At 42.3% G+C, this 18,047-nt stretch overlaps 1 protein-coding gene across 2 annotated transcripts in view; it reads right to left on the bottom strand.

The window, feature by feature from the left end:
• The window catches only part of cyld3 (cylindromatosis (turban tumor syndrome) 3), a 35,470-nt gene that overhangs the window by 6,246 nt on the left and 11,177 nt on the right, over nucleotides 1-18,047 (bottom strand). For both annotated transcript variants that reach the window (XM_080741887.1, XM_080741888.1), the window contains 11 exons: nucleotides 17,159-17,336; nucleotides 15,422-15,527; nucleotides 14,468-14,718; nucleotides 12,567-12,842; nucleotides 10,125-10,290; nucleotides 6,442-6,583; nucleotides 5,073-5,195; nucleotides 3,553-3,647; nucleotides 2,973-3,036; nucleotides 1,613-1,835; nucleotides 746-854 (listed from right to left, as the gene is read on the bottom strand). In XM_080741887.1, the coding sequence (XP_080598013.1) occupies nucleotides 746-854; nucleotides 1,613-1,835; nucleotides 2,973-3,036; nucleotides 3,553-3,647; nucleotides 5,073-5,195; nucleotides 6,442-6,583; nucleotides 10,125-10,290; nucleotides 12,567-12,842; nucleotides 14,468-14,718; nucleotides 15,422-15,527; nucleotides 17,159-17,336 (1,733 nt within the window). The remainder of the gene's footprint in view (nucleotides 1-745; nucleotides 855-1,612; nucleotides 1,836-2,972; nucleotides 3,037-3,552; nucleotides 3,648-5,072; nucleotides 5,196-6,441; nucleotides 6,584-10,124; nucleotides 10,291-12,566; nucleotides 12,843-14,467; nucleotides 14,719-15,421; nucleotides 15,528-17,158; nucleotides 17,337-18,047) is intronic.

Genomic DNA, 18,047 nt, shown 5'->3' with positions numbered 1-18,047 from the left:
ACCAAATGGACCTGTTTCCGTAAGGGTGGCCTACCTGGTTTGACTGGCTTGGCAGCAGATTTGAATGGGAAACAAACACACATAGGGTGTCATTTGATGTTTACTGTTCAAATCGGCTGCTGCCGACACGATTGACGTTATTCACGGGCAGGGGTGTCGCACCAAATTCTGGGCCCTGGATAAAAGGATTCACTCACATTTTGTGCTTTACTAATGAAAAATAGTAGATATACAAGCTCACAGCGCAGCACCGAGTGCCGCGCTGCGAGCTTGTATATCTGCTATTTTAGAGAAATCGTGAAATTTTTTGCAAGTCTTAGAATATTTCAAAGTTTTTTGAAAAAACTATGTTTCTATGTCAGTGGTGCTCAAACCTTTTCATGTGAAGGACCCCCAAAATGATATGTATTTGGCCACGGACCCCCATCTCAAAATATTTAGTTCCAGGGACCCCCTCAGAAGCAAAATACAAATATTCAAAGATTTGCACACATTTTCATGACTTTTCAAAAATAGCAGATCTACAAGCGGGGCACTCTGTGCCTCGCTGTGAGCTTGTATATCTGCTATTTTTCATTAGCTAAAGTATAAAATAATTCCAGGCCCCTCCACCTTGGGCCCTAGTGACTCAGTCCCACTTTCCCCCCCTTTGTGACGCCCCTGTTCACAGGTTTCAGGCTATGGAAGGTTCCAGTTTAATTGTGGAGGACAAAGAGCCATATGAAAGCTAGGGGTATCTTCTTACTGTCCTCCAGGAGGTCCGTGATGTCCAGGCTGAGCGAGGGCAAGATGGCATCGAACATCTTGAAGTCCCTCCCGAACCTGGGCATGAGCAGCAGCAGACAGGAGGGGGCCTGGCGGGTGGAGAGAGGACGGAGAGGAGGGGAACAAGTAGGCTTGTCACAATTATTACATAATCGTCTAATCACAATTATTTGATTTTTTTTGTCATAATCGTAATAATTGTTTTCATGTCAATTATTTTTAATATATTTTCAAACATTTTCAAAAATAGTGGAAATAGCAGTGAGGTTGTAGATCGGTTATTTCCCATATCAATGTTCTTTTTCGGCTATTTCTACAATCAAAGTTTTTTTTTTTTTTTTAGTATAACGTTTCTTTGTATATTTAGGTCATGTGTCATATCTACCATGTGCAACTTCAAAGCCTACAAGCCAAACAGAAACGTAATTGTCAACGACAAACACACAATTCAATCGTTAATCGTGATTATTTGAGCGACAATTAATCGTGACAGCCCTAGTAACAAGTACAACGCGGGTATCAGTGCTTAAATCAGACTAATTAATCTAGTCTATTATTTACAGTAGGTTTATTCATTGAGGTGTTTTAATAACTTCTTTCTCTATTATTCGAATAATCATTCCGGAGCCAATACATTTGATGACCCCCAGTAGTTGTGGTAGCAGACACAATGAGTATCCTTTGTGTCTCTCTCCTATGATAAAAATGATTCGCTCCGGAATGCGACAAAAGCTAAAAAAATATCTGCGAATTCAAGTCTCTGTGGGGTGAGTAATCGATAAAAATAAAAGTCATTTCGGGGGTGAACCTTTAAAAAAACTTCAAATCCTTTTTCCATTGACCTTACCTCCACGAACTTGAGTCCGGCGTGGTGGAAGGAAGCCTCGAGCAGAGCCTGGACGCTGGCAACCCTCAGACGGCCCCCCGCCGAGGGGGGCACAGCCGAGGGGCTGGGGATAGGACTGAGGGACGACGGGGACAGAGGGGGGACGGGGGAGGACGGAGAGGTGGGAAGAGAAGGGGGGAAGAGCTGGTAGAGGTGGAACTCCTGGGGCTGCTGGTTGGTGGATCTGGAACAGGGGTGCAACGGTTCATTGACTATTAGACTTTATTTTACATTTTACACCGAGTGGTGCGAGCTTGTAGATCTGCTATTTTTTAAAAGTTGTTTTGTGCAAATTTTGAATGTATGTATTTTTTAAAGCGAACATCCCTAACTCAAATTTAGCCTCTGGGGGGTCACAGCATGCGCTTGTATATCTTCTATTTTTTAATAGTTAAAACATAAAATAATGGTTAAAGTAATAATGCGTTCCAGGCAGTGCAGGAATTTCAGGGAGGCCATGAAGGCCATGGCCGTCGTTGCCCCTCAGTTTGGCCTTGTGCCCCTCAAACCAATGGCATGACCTGAGGCCACAGTGGCCTTAATGCCCCAGCTGACTGTACCACTTTCTCCTCTGTCTCTTTCTTGTCAATATGTAGACAGTAGACACCGGTGTCTCTTTCTTGTCAAGCAGACACCAGTGTCTTTTGTTGAGATTCTGAAATTCCCAATCCAGTGATTTTGATTGGTGCAGGGCTAAGCATGGATCAGATTCTTAATACCATCATCTATTTCACTCCAGATTAGGTTGTCATCCCTAACCCTTAAATTAAACAAATTATTTCAATTGACTAACATGTGTTTTATTTGATGACCTTCCTGCCCTGGCATTTGGCCTTTGTACCCTAAAACAGGGGTGAGAGAGAGATGAAGCAGTGTATTTTGGATTCATGTCAATTTGTGTTTTCAGATATTTAACCACTTGAACCGTCAATACTTAATAAACTTGACCTATCACTCTGTACTTAGTCTGCTCTTTTTCCCCTCTACACCAAACCTTCTAGCCGAAAATAGCCGATCTACAAGCTATGTGAGCTTGTAGATCTGCTATTGTTGGCTAAAGTTCTCCAAATATGGACGCCAGGGTTCAAGTGGTTAATATAAAAAAGGGGGGGGGGGGAGTCACACGATTTGAAGGACCCCCTGTAGTAACTCTGAGGACCCTCTGGGGGGGGCAACACCAAAGGCTAAGTGGCCGTGCCCCTAAAATGATGAAATTCCAGACCTGGATCCAGGTCTTAATGGGTTCATGGGTTAACTCTAATAGCCCTGGTGGGTGGATGGGACACAGAGTGATCACATGGTGCAGTGGGGCGGTGGTCACCTGATCTTCAGGAGGGGTTCTATGTGGAGCAGCTGGAACAACCTGTTGAGGAACTCCTCTGGATCTGATGGACACACACACACACACACACACACACACACACACACACACACACACACACACACACACACACACACACACACACACACACACACACACACACACACACACACACACACACACACACACACACACACACACACACACACACACACACACACACACACACACACACACACAGCATGAAGACCTTCCTCTGAGGCACAACAATAATACTAGGGTTGTCACAATGATGATGATGACATTTTACATGACGGTTAATTGTCACTCAAATAATTGCGATTAACAATTTAATTGTGTCTTTGTCGTTGACAATTATATTTCTGTTTGGCTTGTAGGCTTTGAAGTTCCACATGGCAGAAATGACACATAACCTAAATATATATAAAGAAATGACCGACATAATTGACAACTTTATACTTAAATATATATAAAGAAATGGCCGACATAATTGACAACTTTATACTTACAAGCTCACAACGTGTCAATACCACGCACGCACGCACACATACACACACACCTTTCTCCTGGTTGGTGAAGCCAGTGTCACTGCTGCTGTCCGCCTCCAGTAGTCTTCTCAGAGCCATGGTTTTACTGGCGCACACATAGCCAAACCTGTAGGGATATCCAGCACTTCTTCATTCAATGTAACAACACACACACATAGCCAAACCTGTAGGGATAGCCAGCACTTCTTCATTCAATGTAACAACACACACACATAGCCAAACCTGTAGGGATAGCCATCACTTCTTCATTCAATGTAACAACACACACACACATAGCCAAACCTGTAGGGATAGCCAGCACTTCTTCATTCAATGTAACAACACACACGTAACAACCAGCACTTCCATCATTCAATGTTGCACCCCATATTTTAAAGGGACTACACCATGAATTTACATTTTTCCATTTTTTATGTATTTTCTTGGTGTCCCACCAGCAACTTCTATCCTCACAAAGTCCTATTTCTGACCATTGTGTCTTTCTCAGTTTATGGGCAGATCTATGTTGGCATGTCTCAGAACGGTCCTGATTGTGAAAGGTCAGATTTGTGATGTCACAAGGCCTGAGAAGGAGGCAGGAGGAGCTGGGAGAGGGTTGGGGAGGGGTGGGCAGGCCTGAGAAGGAGGCAGGAGGAGCTGGGAGAGGGTTGGGGAGGGGTGGGCAGGCCTGCTGAGCAGGAGGTGGGGAGGAGTGTGGGGCCAAAACTGGCTCAATAGCGCAGTCCTCCCACTCAGGACAAGGTGGTACTGCAGCTGAAAATGCTCTGAAAGCCAGGCAGAAATGACAGGGGCTCTGTATTCAGGAGTGGTAATTTAGCCTCAAACCTTTTCAAAAACGTTTTTGGGACACAAACAGTGTTATATAAATTATTTTTAAATGCATGGTGTAGGACCTTTAAGGATCTATAACACCTCAGTCCTCTCCATCCTTCAATTGCTTTGACACCAGAGACACTGCGCTCAATAGAGGGGATAAAATGGCACAAAAAGGTCTCCAACATCACGCTGCGGGAACGCACCCAACAGCCCCCCGTGTCCCATCTTGCAGCACAGGGCCGGATGCTGGTACGGCCATGTCAAAAGACTCCCCCCTGATCACCCTACTCACGCTAATACTCCACTTCCAACCAAAAGACGCTGGCTGGAAACTAGGGCTGTCACGATTATGACATTTTACATGACGTTATTGTCACTCAAATAATTGCGATTAACGATTTAATTGTGTATTTGTCGTTGACAATTACACTTCTGTTTGGCTTCAAAAAGTAGTGGAAATAGCAGATCTACAAGCTCTTGTAGATCTGCTATTTCCACTACTTTTTGAAAGTGTTTGTAACAATATTAACATTTCTCAACTTGGAAACGATTATGACGATTATGCAAAAATAATTGCGATTACCTCAAATAATTGCGATTAGACGATTATGTAATAATTGTGACAGCCCAACTGGAAACGCCTACGCGGTGCCGCGCGCATGCGATGGATTGATGCCGTCGCCAGGGGCCTACATATTATTTTCAAGGAGCTCACCTGCGGAGCGGGTTGACGATCTCACAGCGAAGCAGGTCCTGGGCCTGGCAGGACAGGGAGCGGGGCTGGGGGTCCACGGGACACATCAACACCCAGTCTGCAGAGCTGCAGCAGGAGAACAGACTGGAAGAGAGGGACAGAGGAGTAGGGATGGGACAATAAGCCATATTATCGTTTATCGTGATAAAAAAACACTCACGATTATCGTATTGTGGAGATTTAATTTATCCTGATATTGTCCTCCGTCATGCACTGGGATCAATTCACCTTTTATTTGCCGAGCTGCATATCCGGTAGGGATGTAAAAGGACTCATTATTTGCGAGTCGACGTGTTGAGGGCAAAAAATCTGATGTGTCGAACGATTATTATAAAAACAATTTGGGACAAAAGTGAGTGAGTGAAAGAGAAAGAATGAGTGAGTTAGAGCAGTGCTTCTACACCTGTGGGTTGGGACCCCCAGGGGGCCCCCAAATTATTTTGGGGGGTCCCCAGATGATTAAAGGACAACTTTGTTGGGTTCATATTTTAGATTCTAATTAGAGAAAAGAAAAGATGAGAGTTAAATTGTTCTCATTTACGTCTTTCTACCGTTTTATCCATTTTAGCGAGTTTGATTTCAGGGGGTGGGGACAAGTGTGCAAGTGGCTAAATATGTCTTTTTAGACATGATGAGCCGATAAATATTATATATTTATAATATTTATTTCTATTTACAGTAGTACACTACCAGCCCCCATAAGTCACACCTAACCATGAAAGATTGCGGTGCATGTTGGGAATGGGCTTATTGTCTTCTAAAAATACATATTTTGCCACTTGTACGCATGCCCCCAACCACTGAAATCAAACTCGCTAAAATGGCTAAAACGATAAAAAGCGGAAAATCGAAACATTTTAACACTCATCTTTTCTTTTCTCTAATTACAATCTAAAATATGAACCCTTGTTGTAAAAAAAACTAAGTTGTCCCTTTTAACTTAAAGTGCAACATTGTTTTCTCACTCGACAGTAAACAAACCAACATAAAGTTTAAGTGTATAGAGAGTATCTGCACATTTCTAAAGTAACATTTTAAGGACTTTTCAATACCTCTAAAATGACAAATTGTCAAATATTAGACACAGAAATTGCTCACAACGCCTCGCAGCATGTAGATCTGCTATTTTCACAATAGAACCATGTTATACAAAATGTAATGCTTCAACTCTTAGTGCTCGTAGGGTGGGGGGGGGTCCCCAGTTCAATATGATTATTTTGGGGGTCGCGGCCTGAAAAGGTTGAGAACCACTGCCTTATGCCAGTAGGAAACCTCGAGTTAGAGAGAAAGAGGGTGAAAGGAGGCTGCATAGAGAGAGAGAGACAGGTACCTGAACAGCGTGGCGTCCAGGTAGCAGGAGTTGAGGTGGCCCTGGATGCCTCTCTTCCATCCACAGAACACCTCCCTGGCCTCCTCCTCCTCCATGGGAGGCGTGGGCTCCTCCACTCGCTCACTGCCCCACTCTGCAAACGCTGGGGGACAGCAGAGAGGACACAGAACCGCTTTTTAAAGGACAGCAAGTGTTCTTATTTTAGATTGCAATTAGAGAAAAGAAAAAGTGAGTGTTAAAATGTTTTCATTTGCTTCGTTCTATTGTTTTATCGCATTTACCGTGCTAAAATGTGGGGCATGCGTATGTATGGGGGCATGCATACAAGTGGCTAAATATGTCTTTTTGGACACAATAAGCCAGCAGTTTCTTTAGTGCTATTTAGTGCTATTTTACAGTAACACTTCTAGCCCCCATAAGTCACATTTAAACATGAAAGGTTGCGTTGTATCTTGGGAATGGGCTTATTCTGTGTAAAATTACATATTTAGCCACTTGTACGCATGCCCCCAACCACTGAAATAAGAATCTCTAAAACAATAGAAAGAAGTAAATGAAATAATGTTCACACTCATCTTTTATATTCTTTAATTACAGTCTAAAATATGAACCTTTGTTGTAAAAACCTAAAGTTGTCCTTTAACACTTTGACTGATATCATTTAATCCAGTGGTTCTCAACCTTTTCAGGCCGCTACCCCCAAAATAAAACATACACATTTTAAACTTGGATATACAAGGTTTCTGCCCGACAGCAACATAATTATGTTTTAAAAAATGTTTATGTTTTTGCCAGACCCAGAGGGTCGGCCTACAAAAGGCTTTGTCGGTCGGTCTGTCTGTCGGTCGGTCGGTCCCTCTTTTCCTCACTGTGCACACACAGGTGACGGCACTCAAGACAATCAGCCGAGCAAGGGAGGGGCAGATGCGTGTGTGTGTAACACACACACACACGCGCACGCACGCACACACACACGCACACACACACGCACACGCACGTGCACGCGCACGCACACGCACACGCACACGCGCACGCGCACGCGCACACGCACACGCGCACGCACACACGCACGCACGCACGCACGCACGCACGCACGCACGCACTCTCACACACACACACACACACACACACACACACACACACACACACACACACACACACACACACACACACACACACACACACACACACACACACACACACACACACACACACACACACACACTCACACACACACACACTCATAGTGTGCACACACAGGTGACGGCACTCAAGGCAATCAGCCGAGCAAGGGAAGGGAGGGGCAGATGCGTGTGTGTCACACACACACACACACACACACACACACACACACACACACACACACACACACACACACACACACACACACACACACACACACACACACACACACACACACACTCATACACAGCTGCACCCCTTCCTTGCATTCTGATTTTCATTGCGGGTCTGGCACAACCAGGTGACCTGGTCTAGTTCAGAAAGCTTAGGTCAGGATTTAGAAGGTGCTTTTAGAATCGGCCTCAGTCCTAAATGAGTTAAACATAGCGCAAATAGCCTATCTATTAGTGCAGGGGTCTTCAACATTTTCAGGCCATGGACCCCTTAATTGGGAGAGAGATGAAGCAGGGACCCCCACAACCTGTTCATAGATTCCATATAGTTTCATTGTTTGACAGCACAATCGTCAGTGTATTTTGGATTCATGTCAATTTGTGTTTTCAGATATTCAACCACTTGAACCACATCAATACTTAATAAACTTGACCTTTCACTCTGTACTTAGTCTGCTCTTTTTCCCCTCTACACCAAAGCTCTTTGCCGAAAATAGCCGATCTACAAGCTCTGCTATATTTTGCTAAAGTTCTCAGAATATGGACACTAGGGTTAAAGTGATTAATATAAAAAAAAAACATTTCTAGACCCCCTGTAGTAACTCTGAGGACACCCTAGCGGTCCCGGACCCCCTGTTGAAGACCCCTGTATTAGTGGAAAAGGTGGCACTGCAAAATGAAGGATGTTATGATAATACTTGATGCATTTTGGGCTTCCACAAGAGCAGATTTACACAGATTTGTAAATCCGCTGCCCCACAAAGCCGTAGGGCAGCAGAGCAGATTTGTAAATGCAGTAACCACAAAACAATGACTGAAAAATGGGCTTGAGGAGGCGCCTGCTGGCCTGGTGGTCAAGGCGCATACCACATACTAGGCTATGATGCCTGCTGGCGTCGCCGGTTCGATTCCCGATCCGGACAACCTTTGCCACATGTCATTCCCCATCTCTCTCCCCATTTTCTGTCAGCCTACTGTCCTATCAAATAAAGGCATAAAAAGCCCAAAAACAAATCTTAAAAAAAAAGAAAAATGTTTGAAAGTGTTTCAACTGGTCAGCCAAATTATATATCGGGTGATATTGGTGATATTACACCAATTGTACATCTGTTCTTGAGGTAATTGTGTACCCCACAAAATCACAACGGTTAATTTGAACTTTGGAATAGGGATGGGACGATATGAAAATGTCATATCACGATTATTGTGACAAAAGAAATTGCGATTTACGATATTATCGTGATAATCAAAATCCATTATCCTTGGTCGGACCATTTGCCAAAAAATAGCAGATCTACAAGCAACGCGACACGTTGTGAGCTTGTAGATCGGCTATTTCTTGGCAAAGACATTAGAGTGAAAAAAAAGACCAATTATAGAGGGTTTAAGTGGTACCGGATATGCAGCTCAGCAAATAAAAGGTGAATTGAACCCAGTGCATGACTGAGGACGATATCACGATAAATTAAATCTCCACGATATGATTATCATGAATGTTTTTTATCACGATATACAATAATGTTGCTTATCGTCCCATCCCTACTTTGGAATACACAAATAAGCACTTTGGCTTTGTAGGGCAGTCTGGCCGAAACGCGTCAAGCGTTCCTGATAACTATGGGCCACATGGCTCGGCAAGGCTTACTTAACACTTCTCTTGCCAACCCTGAGTTTCCCGAGTTTGTATAGGTACCCCCCCTGTGACAACCCTGAGTTTCCCGAGTTTGAAAATGTTTTTTGGACCTCAAAAAATGTATTAGGCATGATCGCGATCGCAAAATTGCATATTTAACCCCCATACCAACCATTCTTTCAAATCATAGACTGTAGAAACATATGGACGGTGCGACGCCATTGCTTTCTATGCAGCGAAAATTCGTGTTTTTTTTTGTCCCTTGTAATGGTGTCGCCATCATTGTTTGAAAGGTACCCCAGGAATCATAATGAATGCTATTGGCTGCCAAAATAGGAAGTTTTAGTTCCGTATTGGATTAGTTTTAAATCGGTGGAACTATGCCCCTGTTTCAAACATGGCAGCCATGTTTGTTTACATCTGAAGAAAACATAATGGCTGCTATATCATGAATGCCTGAACGGATTTCCAAGCGTATTTTTTTGTTTGAAAGCTGTGAACAGCGTGCACACACCTGGTGCATGATCTAGGCATGGGCGTGCACAATCCGTGCACTATGAATTACATGGAAGTCTATGGAGACCATGGCATCTTGGACCTTCAAAGACATTTAATTGATTGCAACTTAAGTGTTAACACCTGTAAACCTTTGATGTGACAATAAAACAATTAAAATAAAAATCTGACACACACACCTATTGAGTTGCAGCGATCCACCTGATTGACACGCGTCTCTGGAGCAGGGAACCTGGAGTCCCGCCTACAGTTCCGCAGTTTGACGAACAGCCCCTTGTTGACGGGGCAGCGGAAATGCCGCTCTCCCAGGTAGCTGCCGTCTGTCCCCGCACTCAGTTCTTGGTCCTGGGTTGGAATTAGGGCAGAGTTAAGCCATTCAGAACGGGTACACATTATTGCGTATTATTATGTTATGCTTTAACTATTGAAAAATAGCAGATGTACAAGCTCACAGCGCGGCACTCGGTGCCGCGCTGTGAGCTTGAATATCTGCTATTTTTGAAAAATCGTGAACATTTGAATTCTGACACGATTTTGACCCCGATTCTGTAAGTGTCTTCTAAAATCTTCTAAAGGTTTTTTGAAAATGTTTCTACATCAGTGGTGCTCAAACGGTTTCATGTGAAGGACCCCTAGAATTATATGTATTTGGTCACCGACCCCCGTTTCAAAATATTTTGTATCAGGGACCCCCCAGAAGCAAATATTTAAGTTACAAATGTTCACTTTAAAAATACATATATGCACATTTTCACGACTTTTCAAAAATAGCAGATCTACAAGCTGTGAGCTTGTGTATCTGCTATTTTTCAATAGTTAAAGCATTAAATAATTCTAGGCATTTAAGCAACCTGCAGCTTCTACCATCATTGTTACTATTTGTGTTACTTTTTAAGTTTTCTGATATGACCAAAATAGGGACACCAGGTTGAAAGTGGTTAAACACACCTTATAAAAGTGTAATAATTAAGAATGGGACTCGATCAAAAACACGAAGCTAATCAATTGGAGGCTTTGTGATTGTGTTAAATTAATCGCATGTTTAATCGCTTATAAATATTTCACCTGAGAAGCAATTTTAGTATATGAGCAGGTATATGATCAAAGCAAGCAAATAAGCGGTCCGATCGCCTTCTTCTCCCATTGGGTGCACTGGGGTTTGCGGACTCTTGGTTGGTGCACCGGTATGATTGGTATGCCCGAAACTTGTCCAGTGAGAAAGGTTCTATGTTGCAAAAACTAAGCACGATTAAAATGTGTTAACGTTTTTAATTTCTGTAATTAATTAATCTAAATTAACCAGTTAAAGTCTCATCCCTAGTAATAATATCTATCATAAAAATATACTAAAATAGATCCAAACAAGTGAACTTGCATACGTTTCTAATAAGGACAAAGTCATCTATACAACGGCTCAAGTGATAAAAGCCAGTCACAGGGGTTAAAGCAAAAAAAAAAAAAAAAAAAAAGAAAAATCCCAAGACTGAAATTTATTCCCAATATGTGACTTTTGAAACATGGCACGCAGCGCACAACAATATTTGGTGTGTTTCCCTGAAGTTCTGAACTGCCTCCACTGAATGTGTGTGTGCCAATCCATGCTTAATTTTATAGATTTTATAGATAGTTTGACCCCTCACATGCTACTTAAAGCAGACGTTTTTTTTTTCTTCTTTTTTTAATATTTCTAGTGGAGTCAATGGGACAGTGAATATACAAATGGCCATAACGTTTTTTTTTGTGATGTTTCCGGCAGAGCAGGCCTCTCATTCTGTGGACCTTAATGACCAAACTAATAGATAAAACAGAAATAAAAAGTACCGCAGAACATCACAGGTCCTCTCCCATTTTGGTGACTGGGTCCCCGGCTAAGAAGTATCTTCTGAAGTTCTGTTGTATTCTATTGCTAGTCTGGCCAATTCAAATACTAATTTCTTGAAATTTTAACTGCTTTTTAGTTTGGAGATCACTTGACTGGCATTTTGACGACTTTGTCATTCGTCGCTACATATTTATGTATTTTTGTTGCGGATCTGCACTGATCTCAGAAATAGCCCCTATATGGAATCCTCAAGACTGAAACAGGGTTCCACTTCCCACACATCTTAACCAATTAATTTCCAAAACGTTTCCACAATATTTAACCAGATTTCCAGCGCAATAACGAGTCGCTTACTCCTATGCACAATGCCTAAAGACAGGTAGTGTATGCCAGTGGTTCTCAACCTTTTCAGGCTGTGACCCCCGAAATAATCATATTTGAAGAGAGTTGAGGAATTTTGTATAACACGGTTTTATTGTGAAAATAGCCGATCTACATGCTCACAACGCCTCGCAACGAGCATGTAGATCTGCTATTTTCACAATTTCAGACTCGAGGTATTAACAAAATCAATAAACAAAGACAATGCATAGCTATTTGTTCCAGGACCTTCCAGGACCCTTGATCAATTCCAAAACTTTTCCAGTACTGGAAAAATATTTTCCTAATTTCAAAATATTTCCAGGAATTTCATGACCGTGGGAACCCTGCTGAAATCAGTCCCCAGGACTGAGAACTTAAAACCCTGCAGTCAGAAGACAACAACAGGAACAAAGGGAACGCCGTCAAGAGCACCCACCAGTTCAATCCCCGCCACCAGCTCAGGGACGCCGCCGATCCGACCGATCCAGCGAATCACTCCAAAGAGGGGCGGGTCGTTCACCTCCACCATCGACCCCACCTCCAGATCGCCGCCTCCCAGTCCGGAGTCGTGGTCGTCGCCTCCGCCGCCGTTCTCCTCCGCCGCCAAGTCGCCGTTTCCCGGCGAGTGCAGCGGAGAGGGAGGTCCGTGGTGCGCGGCGCCGTTCGAGGGCCGCGGCTGATCGCGGTCTGCCGGCGGAGAGACCGGCGAGGCCTAGGGGTGGGCGATATGGAAAGATACAATATCACAATATTTTCCCAAGCTGTATCACGATACCCAATCTTATCACGATTATTTCTCTCTTATGGTTATTTTTCAAGTTACTTAACACTTATGTTGCAATGATTTTTTCTCTTCAATGTCTCGCGTTGCCATGGTTACCATAGACTTCCATGTAATTGTGCAATTGTGTAAAAAGTGCACGCCCATGCCTAGATGATGCACCACGTGTGTAGATGCTGTTCACAGCTTTCAAACAAAAAAATCCGCTTGGAAATCCGTTCAGGCATTCATGATTTATGGGCCATTATGTTTTCTTCAGATGTAAACAAACATGGCTGCCATGTTTGAAAGAATGGGTTGGTATGGGGGTTAAACATGCAATTTCGCGATCGCGATCATGCCTAATACATTTCTGGAGGTCCAAAAAATTTTTTTGATTTTTTTTTTTTTTTTTTTTCAAAAACGGCCCAAACTCGGGAAACTTGGGGTTGGCACAGCGTTGGTATCAATACAAACTCGGGAAACTCGGGGTTGGCACCAGATGTGTTAACATTACAACCACATACAGTACAAGTTAACAAAAACTACAAGAACAAGGAGTAACAGACCATTTAGACCAGTGGTCCTCAATGTGGGGTCCAGGGACTCTCTGGGTTCCCTTTGGGAGGTCTAAATTGACCCTTACAAGTATGTAACTCTGACAGAATACAAATGAAACCAAATGAACCCTTACGGGTCCATTTGGTTCCATTTGTATACTGTCAGAGTTAAGGGGAGACCTTGACATTTTTAAGTTTGAGAACTACTGATTTAGACCAAAATGCAGGTTTAAATTAATTCTGCAATGAATCTCTTTGTCAACAGGCTCCCTCATCGTATCACGATATATACATCTCTGAAAAGGCAAATCGTCGAGACATTGTATCGTCTCAACGATATTTATCACCATATCGTTCACCAGTGTTAATTTTTTCAGCCAATTTTGATTTAGTCTTAGTCTTTTGAATAACACACCATTTAGTCTTCGTCCTGTCTTAGTCTTCTGAAATTGTTTTAGTCTAGTCTTAGTCGACTAAATATCAAAATATTTTTTTTTTCTTTTGGGATTAGTCTTAGGCTTTTAGTCTTCGTCTTTTAGTCTTTTGGGCTAAATATAACCACATAACTCTGAACAGGTCATTGTCTTCTACTGCCTGTTACTTGGTCAAAACAAACCATACTTAAAATATGTATTTGGCTGTAATTTCATTGCAGTTACATACCAGTGTTACTTTTTTACAGCCATTAGTCTTAGACTTAGATTTAGTCTTAGTCTTCTGAAATTGATTTAGTCTAGTCTGGTCTTATCGACAAAATATAAAAATCTTGTAGTATTTTAGTCTTAACCCATTTAGAACGGGTACACATTTTGTGTATCATTATTTTATGCTTTAACTATTGAAAAATAGCAGATATACAAGCTCACAGCGCGGCACCGAGTGCCGCGCTGCGAGCTTGTAGATCTGCTATTTTTGAAAAGTCGTGAACATTAGAATTTGGACCCGATTCTATAAGTGTCTTTTGAATCCTTCTAATTCTTCTTAGTCGACAAAATTAACACTGTCGCCCACCCTTACCGTGGCCAGGGGCTTGGGAGGCAGGTGCGGGGGTGGAGGTAGGCTGGGCTTGAGGGCGGGCTTCGGCGGCGGCAGCGGAGGGGGCTTGAGGGACGGCTTCTGCGCGGCGAGCTGGGGAGGCATCAGCGCCACCTTGAGGTTGACGGGGAGGTGTTGCGGGGACGTGGTGGGGCTCGGTTTGGGGACGGGGGGCTGCTGCTGCTGCTGCACCGCTTTCAGGATGGATTTGGGGGTTAGCCGGGATTTGGATTCTGGTGGGTGGGGGTGACAGATAGAAGACGGAACAGTTAAGTAGTGGGGGAAAAAGTACTCATAAATACTGCACTGTAGAAGTGAAGGCCCATTACCACTGGGCGGGATAAATATAACAATATCGTTCTCAATTGAAGTGGATGGCAGCATCCACATCACAAAGATAGCCGTAAACGTTATGGTTTGGATAACTTTCCGCGCTATCATGTCATGATGTCAGTCATAATTATCATCATATTTATCTTTATCGCGCCCAGTGGGAATGGGCCTTTACTCTGTTACAAATGAAAGTCAGGCATTCAAAATGTACTTTAAGTACCTAAAGTAAAAAGTACTCGTTATGCAGAAGTTTTCAAAAGCGTAAACTGAATTAAAACAATCTTTTGAAAATAGGGGATCTACAAGCTCACAATGTTGATAGATAGATACCTTTATTATCCCAAGGGGGAAAATCAGTTGCCCAGAGGCAGCACAGCAGTATAGGGTTATTTACAAAGTTACAGAGAAGTATGAAATAGATAAAAGAAAAAACAAGAACAGAGTACAGAGTACTGTACAGAGTACAGTAAGTACAATGTGTCGCAATGCAACGTAGATTGTCTATTTTCAAATGGCCAACATCCTATAAACATTTGATATGCGTAGCCACACTGTTACTGCTGGTAAGACTATAATGCTATGACTGACATAGGGAAGACCTACCAGGGGAGACCTTAGCAATGGGCAGTAGTTCTCCATAGAGAGGAGAGGGGATGTGACAAAGCTTCTCTCCCTTGTAGAGACCATCCCAGTTCCCTACTGGAGCATCCTGGAACACACAACACACATACCAGTTACTGCAGTATCCTGACGTGAAGATCAGAGGTTTTCAAACCTTTTTGACTCAAGGCACCCCTAGTCCATGGGCCATACGAGTTGTCGGTATCAAAAAGGTGGCAAAGGTTACCATGCATTTTTGAAAAGCTCTATATCTGTAGATTATATTTTGGTATGATAACCCTTTCTTAGACACAGCTAAATTGGTGTTATCAGCCGCTAGAGTTGGTGTCCCATTAACTTTACATTACAGGGAAAAAAAAGCAAAAAATGTATCTGCTTTAAGTAGCATAAGAGGGGTCAAACTAGGGGGTTTTCATGATGCTGAATCCATTGCAAGCATCTGTTTTGCACGAAAAACATTCCTGGGGCTAAAACAGCCCCCACAAAAGTCTGAAAAGTGATGACTCATCACTTTTCATCACTAAACCATAGACTTGTGGGACAGTTTTTAGCCCAAGGAATGTTTTTTGTGCAAAACAGATGCTTGCAATGGATTCTGCATCATGAAAACCCCCTAGTTTGACCCCTCATATGCTACTTAAAGCAGATTCATTTTTTGCTTTTTTTCCCTGTAATGTAAAGTTAATGGGACAACAAATCTAGTGGCTGATAACACCAATTTAGCTGTGTCTAAGAAAGGGTTATCATACCAAAATATAATCTACAGATATAGAGCTTTTATAAAATGCAAAACCTTTGCCACCTTTTTGATACCGACAACTCGTATGCCCCACATTTTCATCCACAGCACCCCTGAATTACACTGTTAAATATTTCGAATCTTACATCATATTACACAACGTAAATATGCACATCTTTCCACCTGAGATAGGAAAGGCTATGTCACGGAGAAATATCCGTTTCCATGAAATTAACGTTGTACTTGACGTTTAACTACTTAACCCCAGCATCCATATTATTCGCCCAAAATAGCCGATCTACAAGCTCACAACGTGTCACGTAAGAGAGTTGGCTGTAGATGGAAAAAGAACTCAAGTACAGTGCAAATCAGGTCTGTTTTAAAACTAAGGCTGGGACTTTAACTGATTAATTGCGATTAATTAATTACAGAAAATTACTCATTTTAATCGCACTTAGTTTTTGCACCACAGAACCTTCAGTTTCGGGCATACCGATCATAGCGATGCACCAACCAAGAAGAGACAACAAACGCAAAGGGAGAAGTAGCCGATCAGAGTGCTTTGCTTGGCCCAGTGGATGCGTAATTTAGATTAAAAAAACTCACTCGTTGATTCACTCGTACAACAAAATGTGTTTTACTTGAAAAAAATGCTTCTCAGGTCAAATATTGATGTGCGATTAAAATGCGATTAATTAATCACAGAGCCTGTAATTAATTAGATTAAAATTTTTAATCGCATCCCAGCCCTATTTTAAACACCTGATGACTATACTTGTATAGCACCCACTTTGGTCGCGATGCGACGCGTTGTGAGCTTGTAGAACTGCTATTTCCACTATTTCTGAAAAGGTTTGAAAATATGTGAACATTTATCAACATGCAAACGATCACGACGATTATGACAAAAATAAGTGTGGTTATGTCAAATAAGTGCGGTTAGGTGATTATTATGTAATAATTGTGACAGGCATACTCACCAGCAGGATTCCGACGTACATCCCAGAGGAGTTGCGTCCAGGCAGGGGGCCACAGTAGCGCACCTCCCCGCCCTGGAGGGCGTGCTCCAGGGGGAAACACACCCTGTCGCCCTCCCGGAACGGGGGAGGAGAGGCGGGGCCGCGGACCTGAAAGGAGCCAGGCCCGCTCTGGCTAGGGCTGGCACCATCGCCAAATTTTTACCATTAATTTTGTTTTTTGCATTGAAATTGGAACATATAAATACAAATACAATTTTTGTTTTCCTTTTACGTTTTGTAAACAAATTTGCACGGGACAGATATGACATAATATGAAACATATTAAGAAATCTAAGAAATTACTGACAATAACTAGTTTTATTATTAGATCAGCTATTTCTGTTATTAGGAAACAATATTGGTTATATTGATTGTCCAAAACAATATTGATTGTCCAAAACAATATTGATTGTCCAAAACAATTGCGATTAGGTATGATCATAAATACAATCTAGGGATGGGATGATAATCGGTATTATCGTTTATAGAGATGAAAAAATAATCACAGTAATCGTATTGTGGAGATTTAAATTTATCGTGAAATGATCCTACGTCATGCACTGGGATCAATTCACCTTTTAGCTGTATTATCCGCTATCATTTACAGTAAACCCTCTATAATTGGTGAAAAGGACCTGGAAATAACTATACTTGATAGTCTTTTTTTTCACTCTCTACCAAATCTATAAGCTGAGCTTATACTGTAGATCTGCTATTTTTTGGCAAACGTTCCGCCCCAGGAAAATGGCTGTTAGGGATATTTTGATTATCGTGATAATATCATAAATCGCAATTTCTTTGGTCACAATAATCGTGACATGAGTTGTTCATATCGTCCCATCCCTAATAG

This window comes from Nannobrachium achirus, assembly GCF_963921795.1.
Source record: "Nannobrachium achirus genome assembly, chromosome: 14".
In the NCBI taxonomy this organism is placed as follows: Eukaryota; Metazoa; Chordata; class Actinopteri; order Myctophiformes; family Myctophidae; genus Nannobrachium; species Nannobrachium achirus.
Note: the sequence above shows the minus strand (reverse complement) of the source record. Positions and strands in the feature narration are given on the sequence as shown.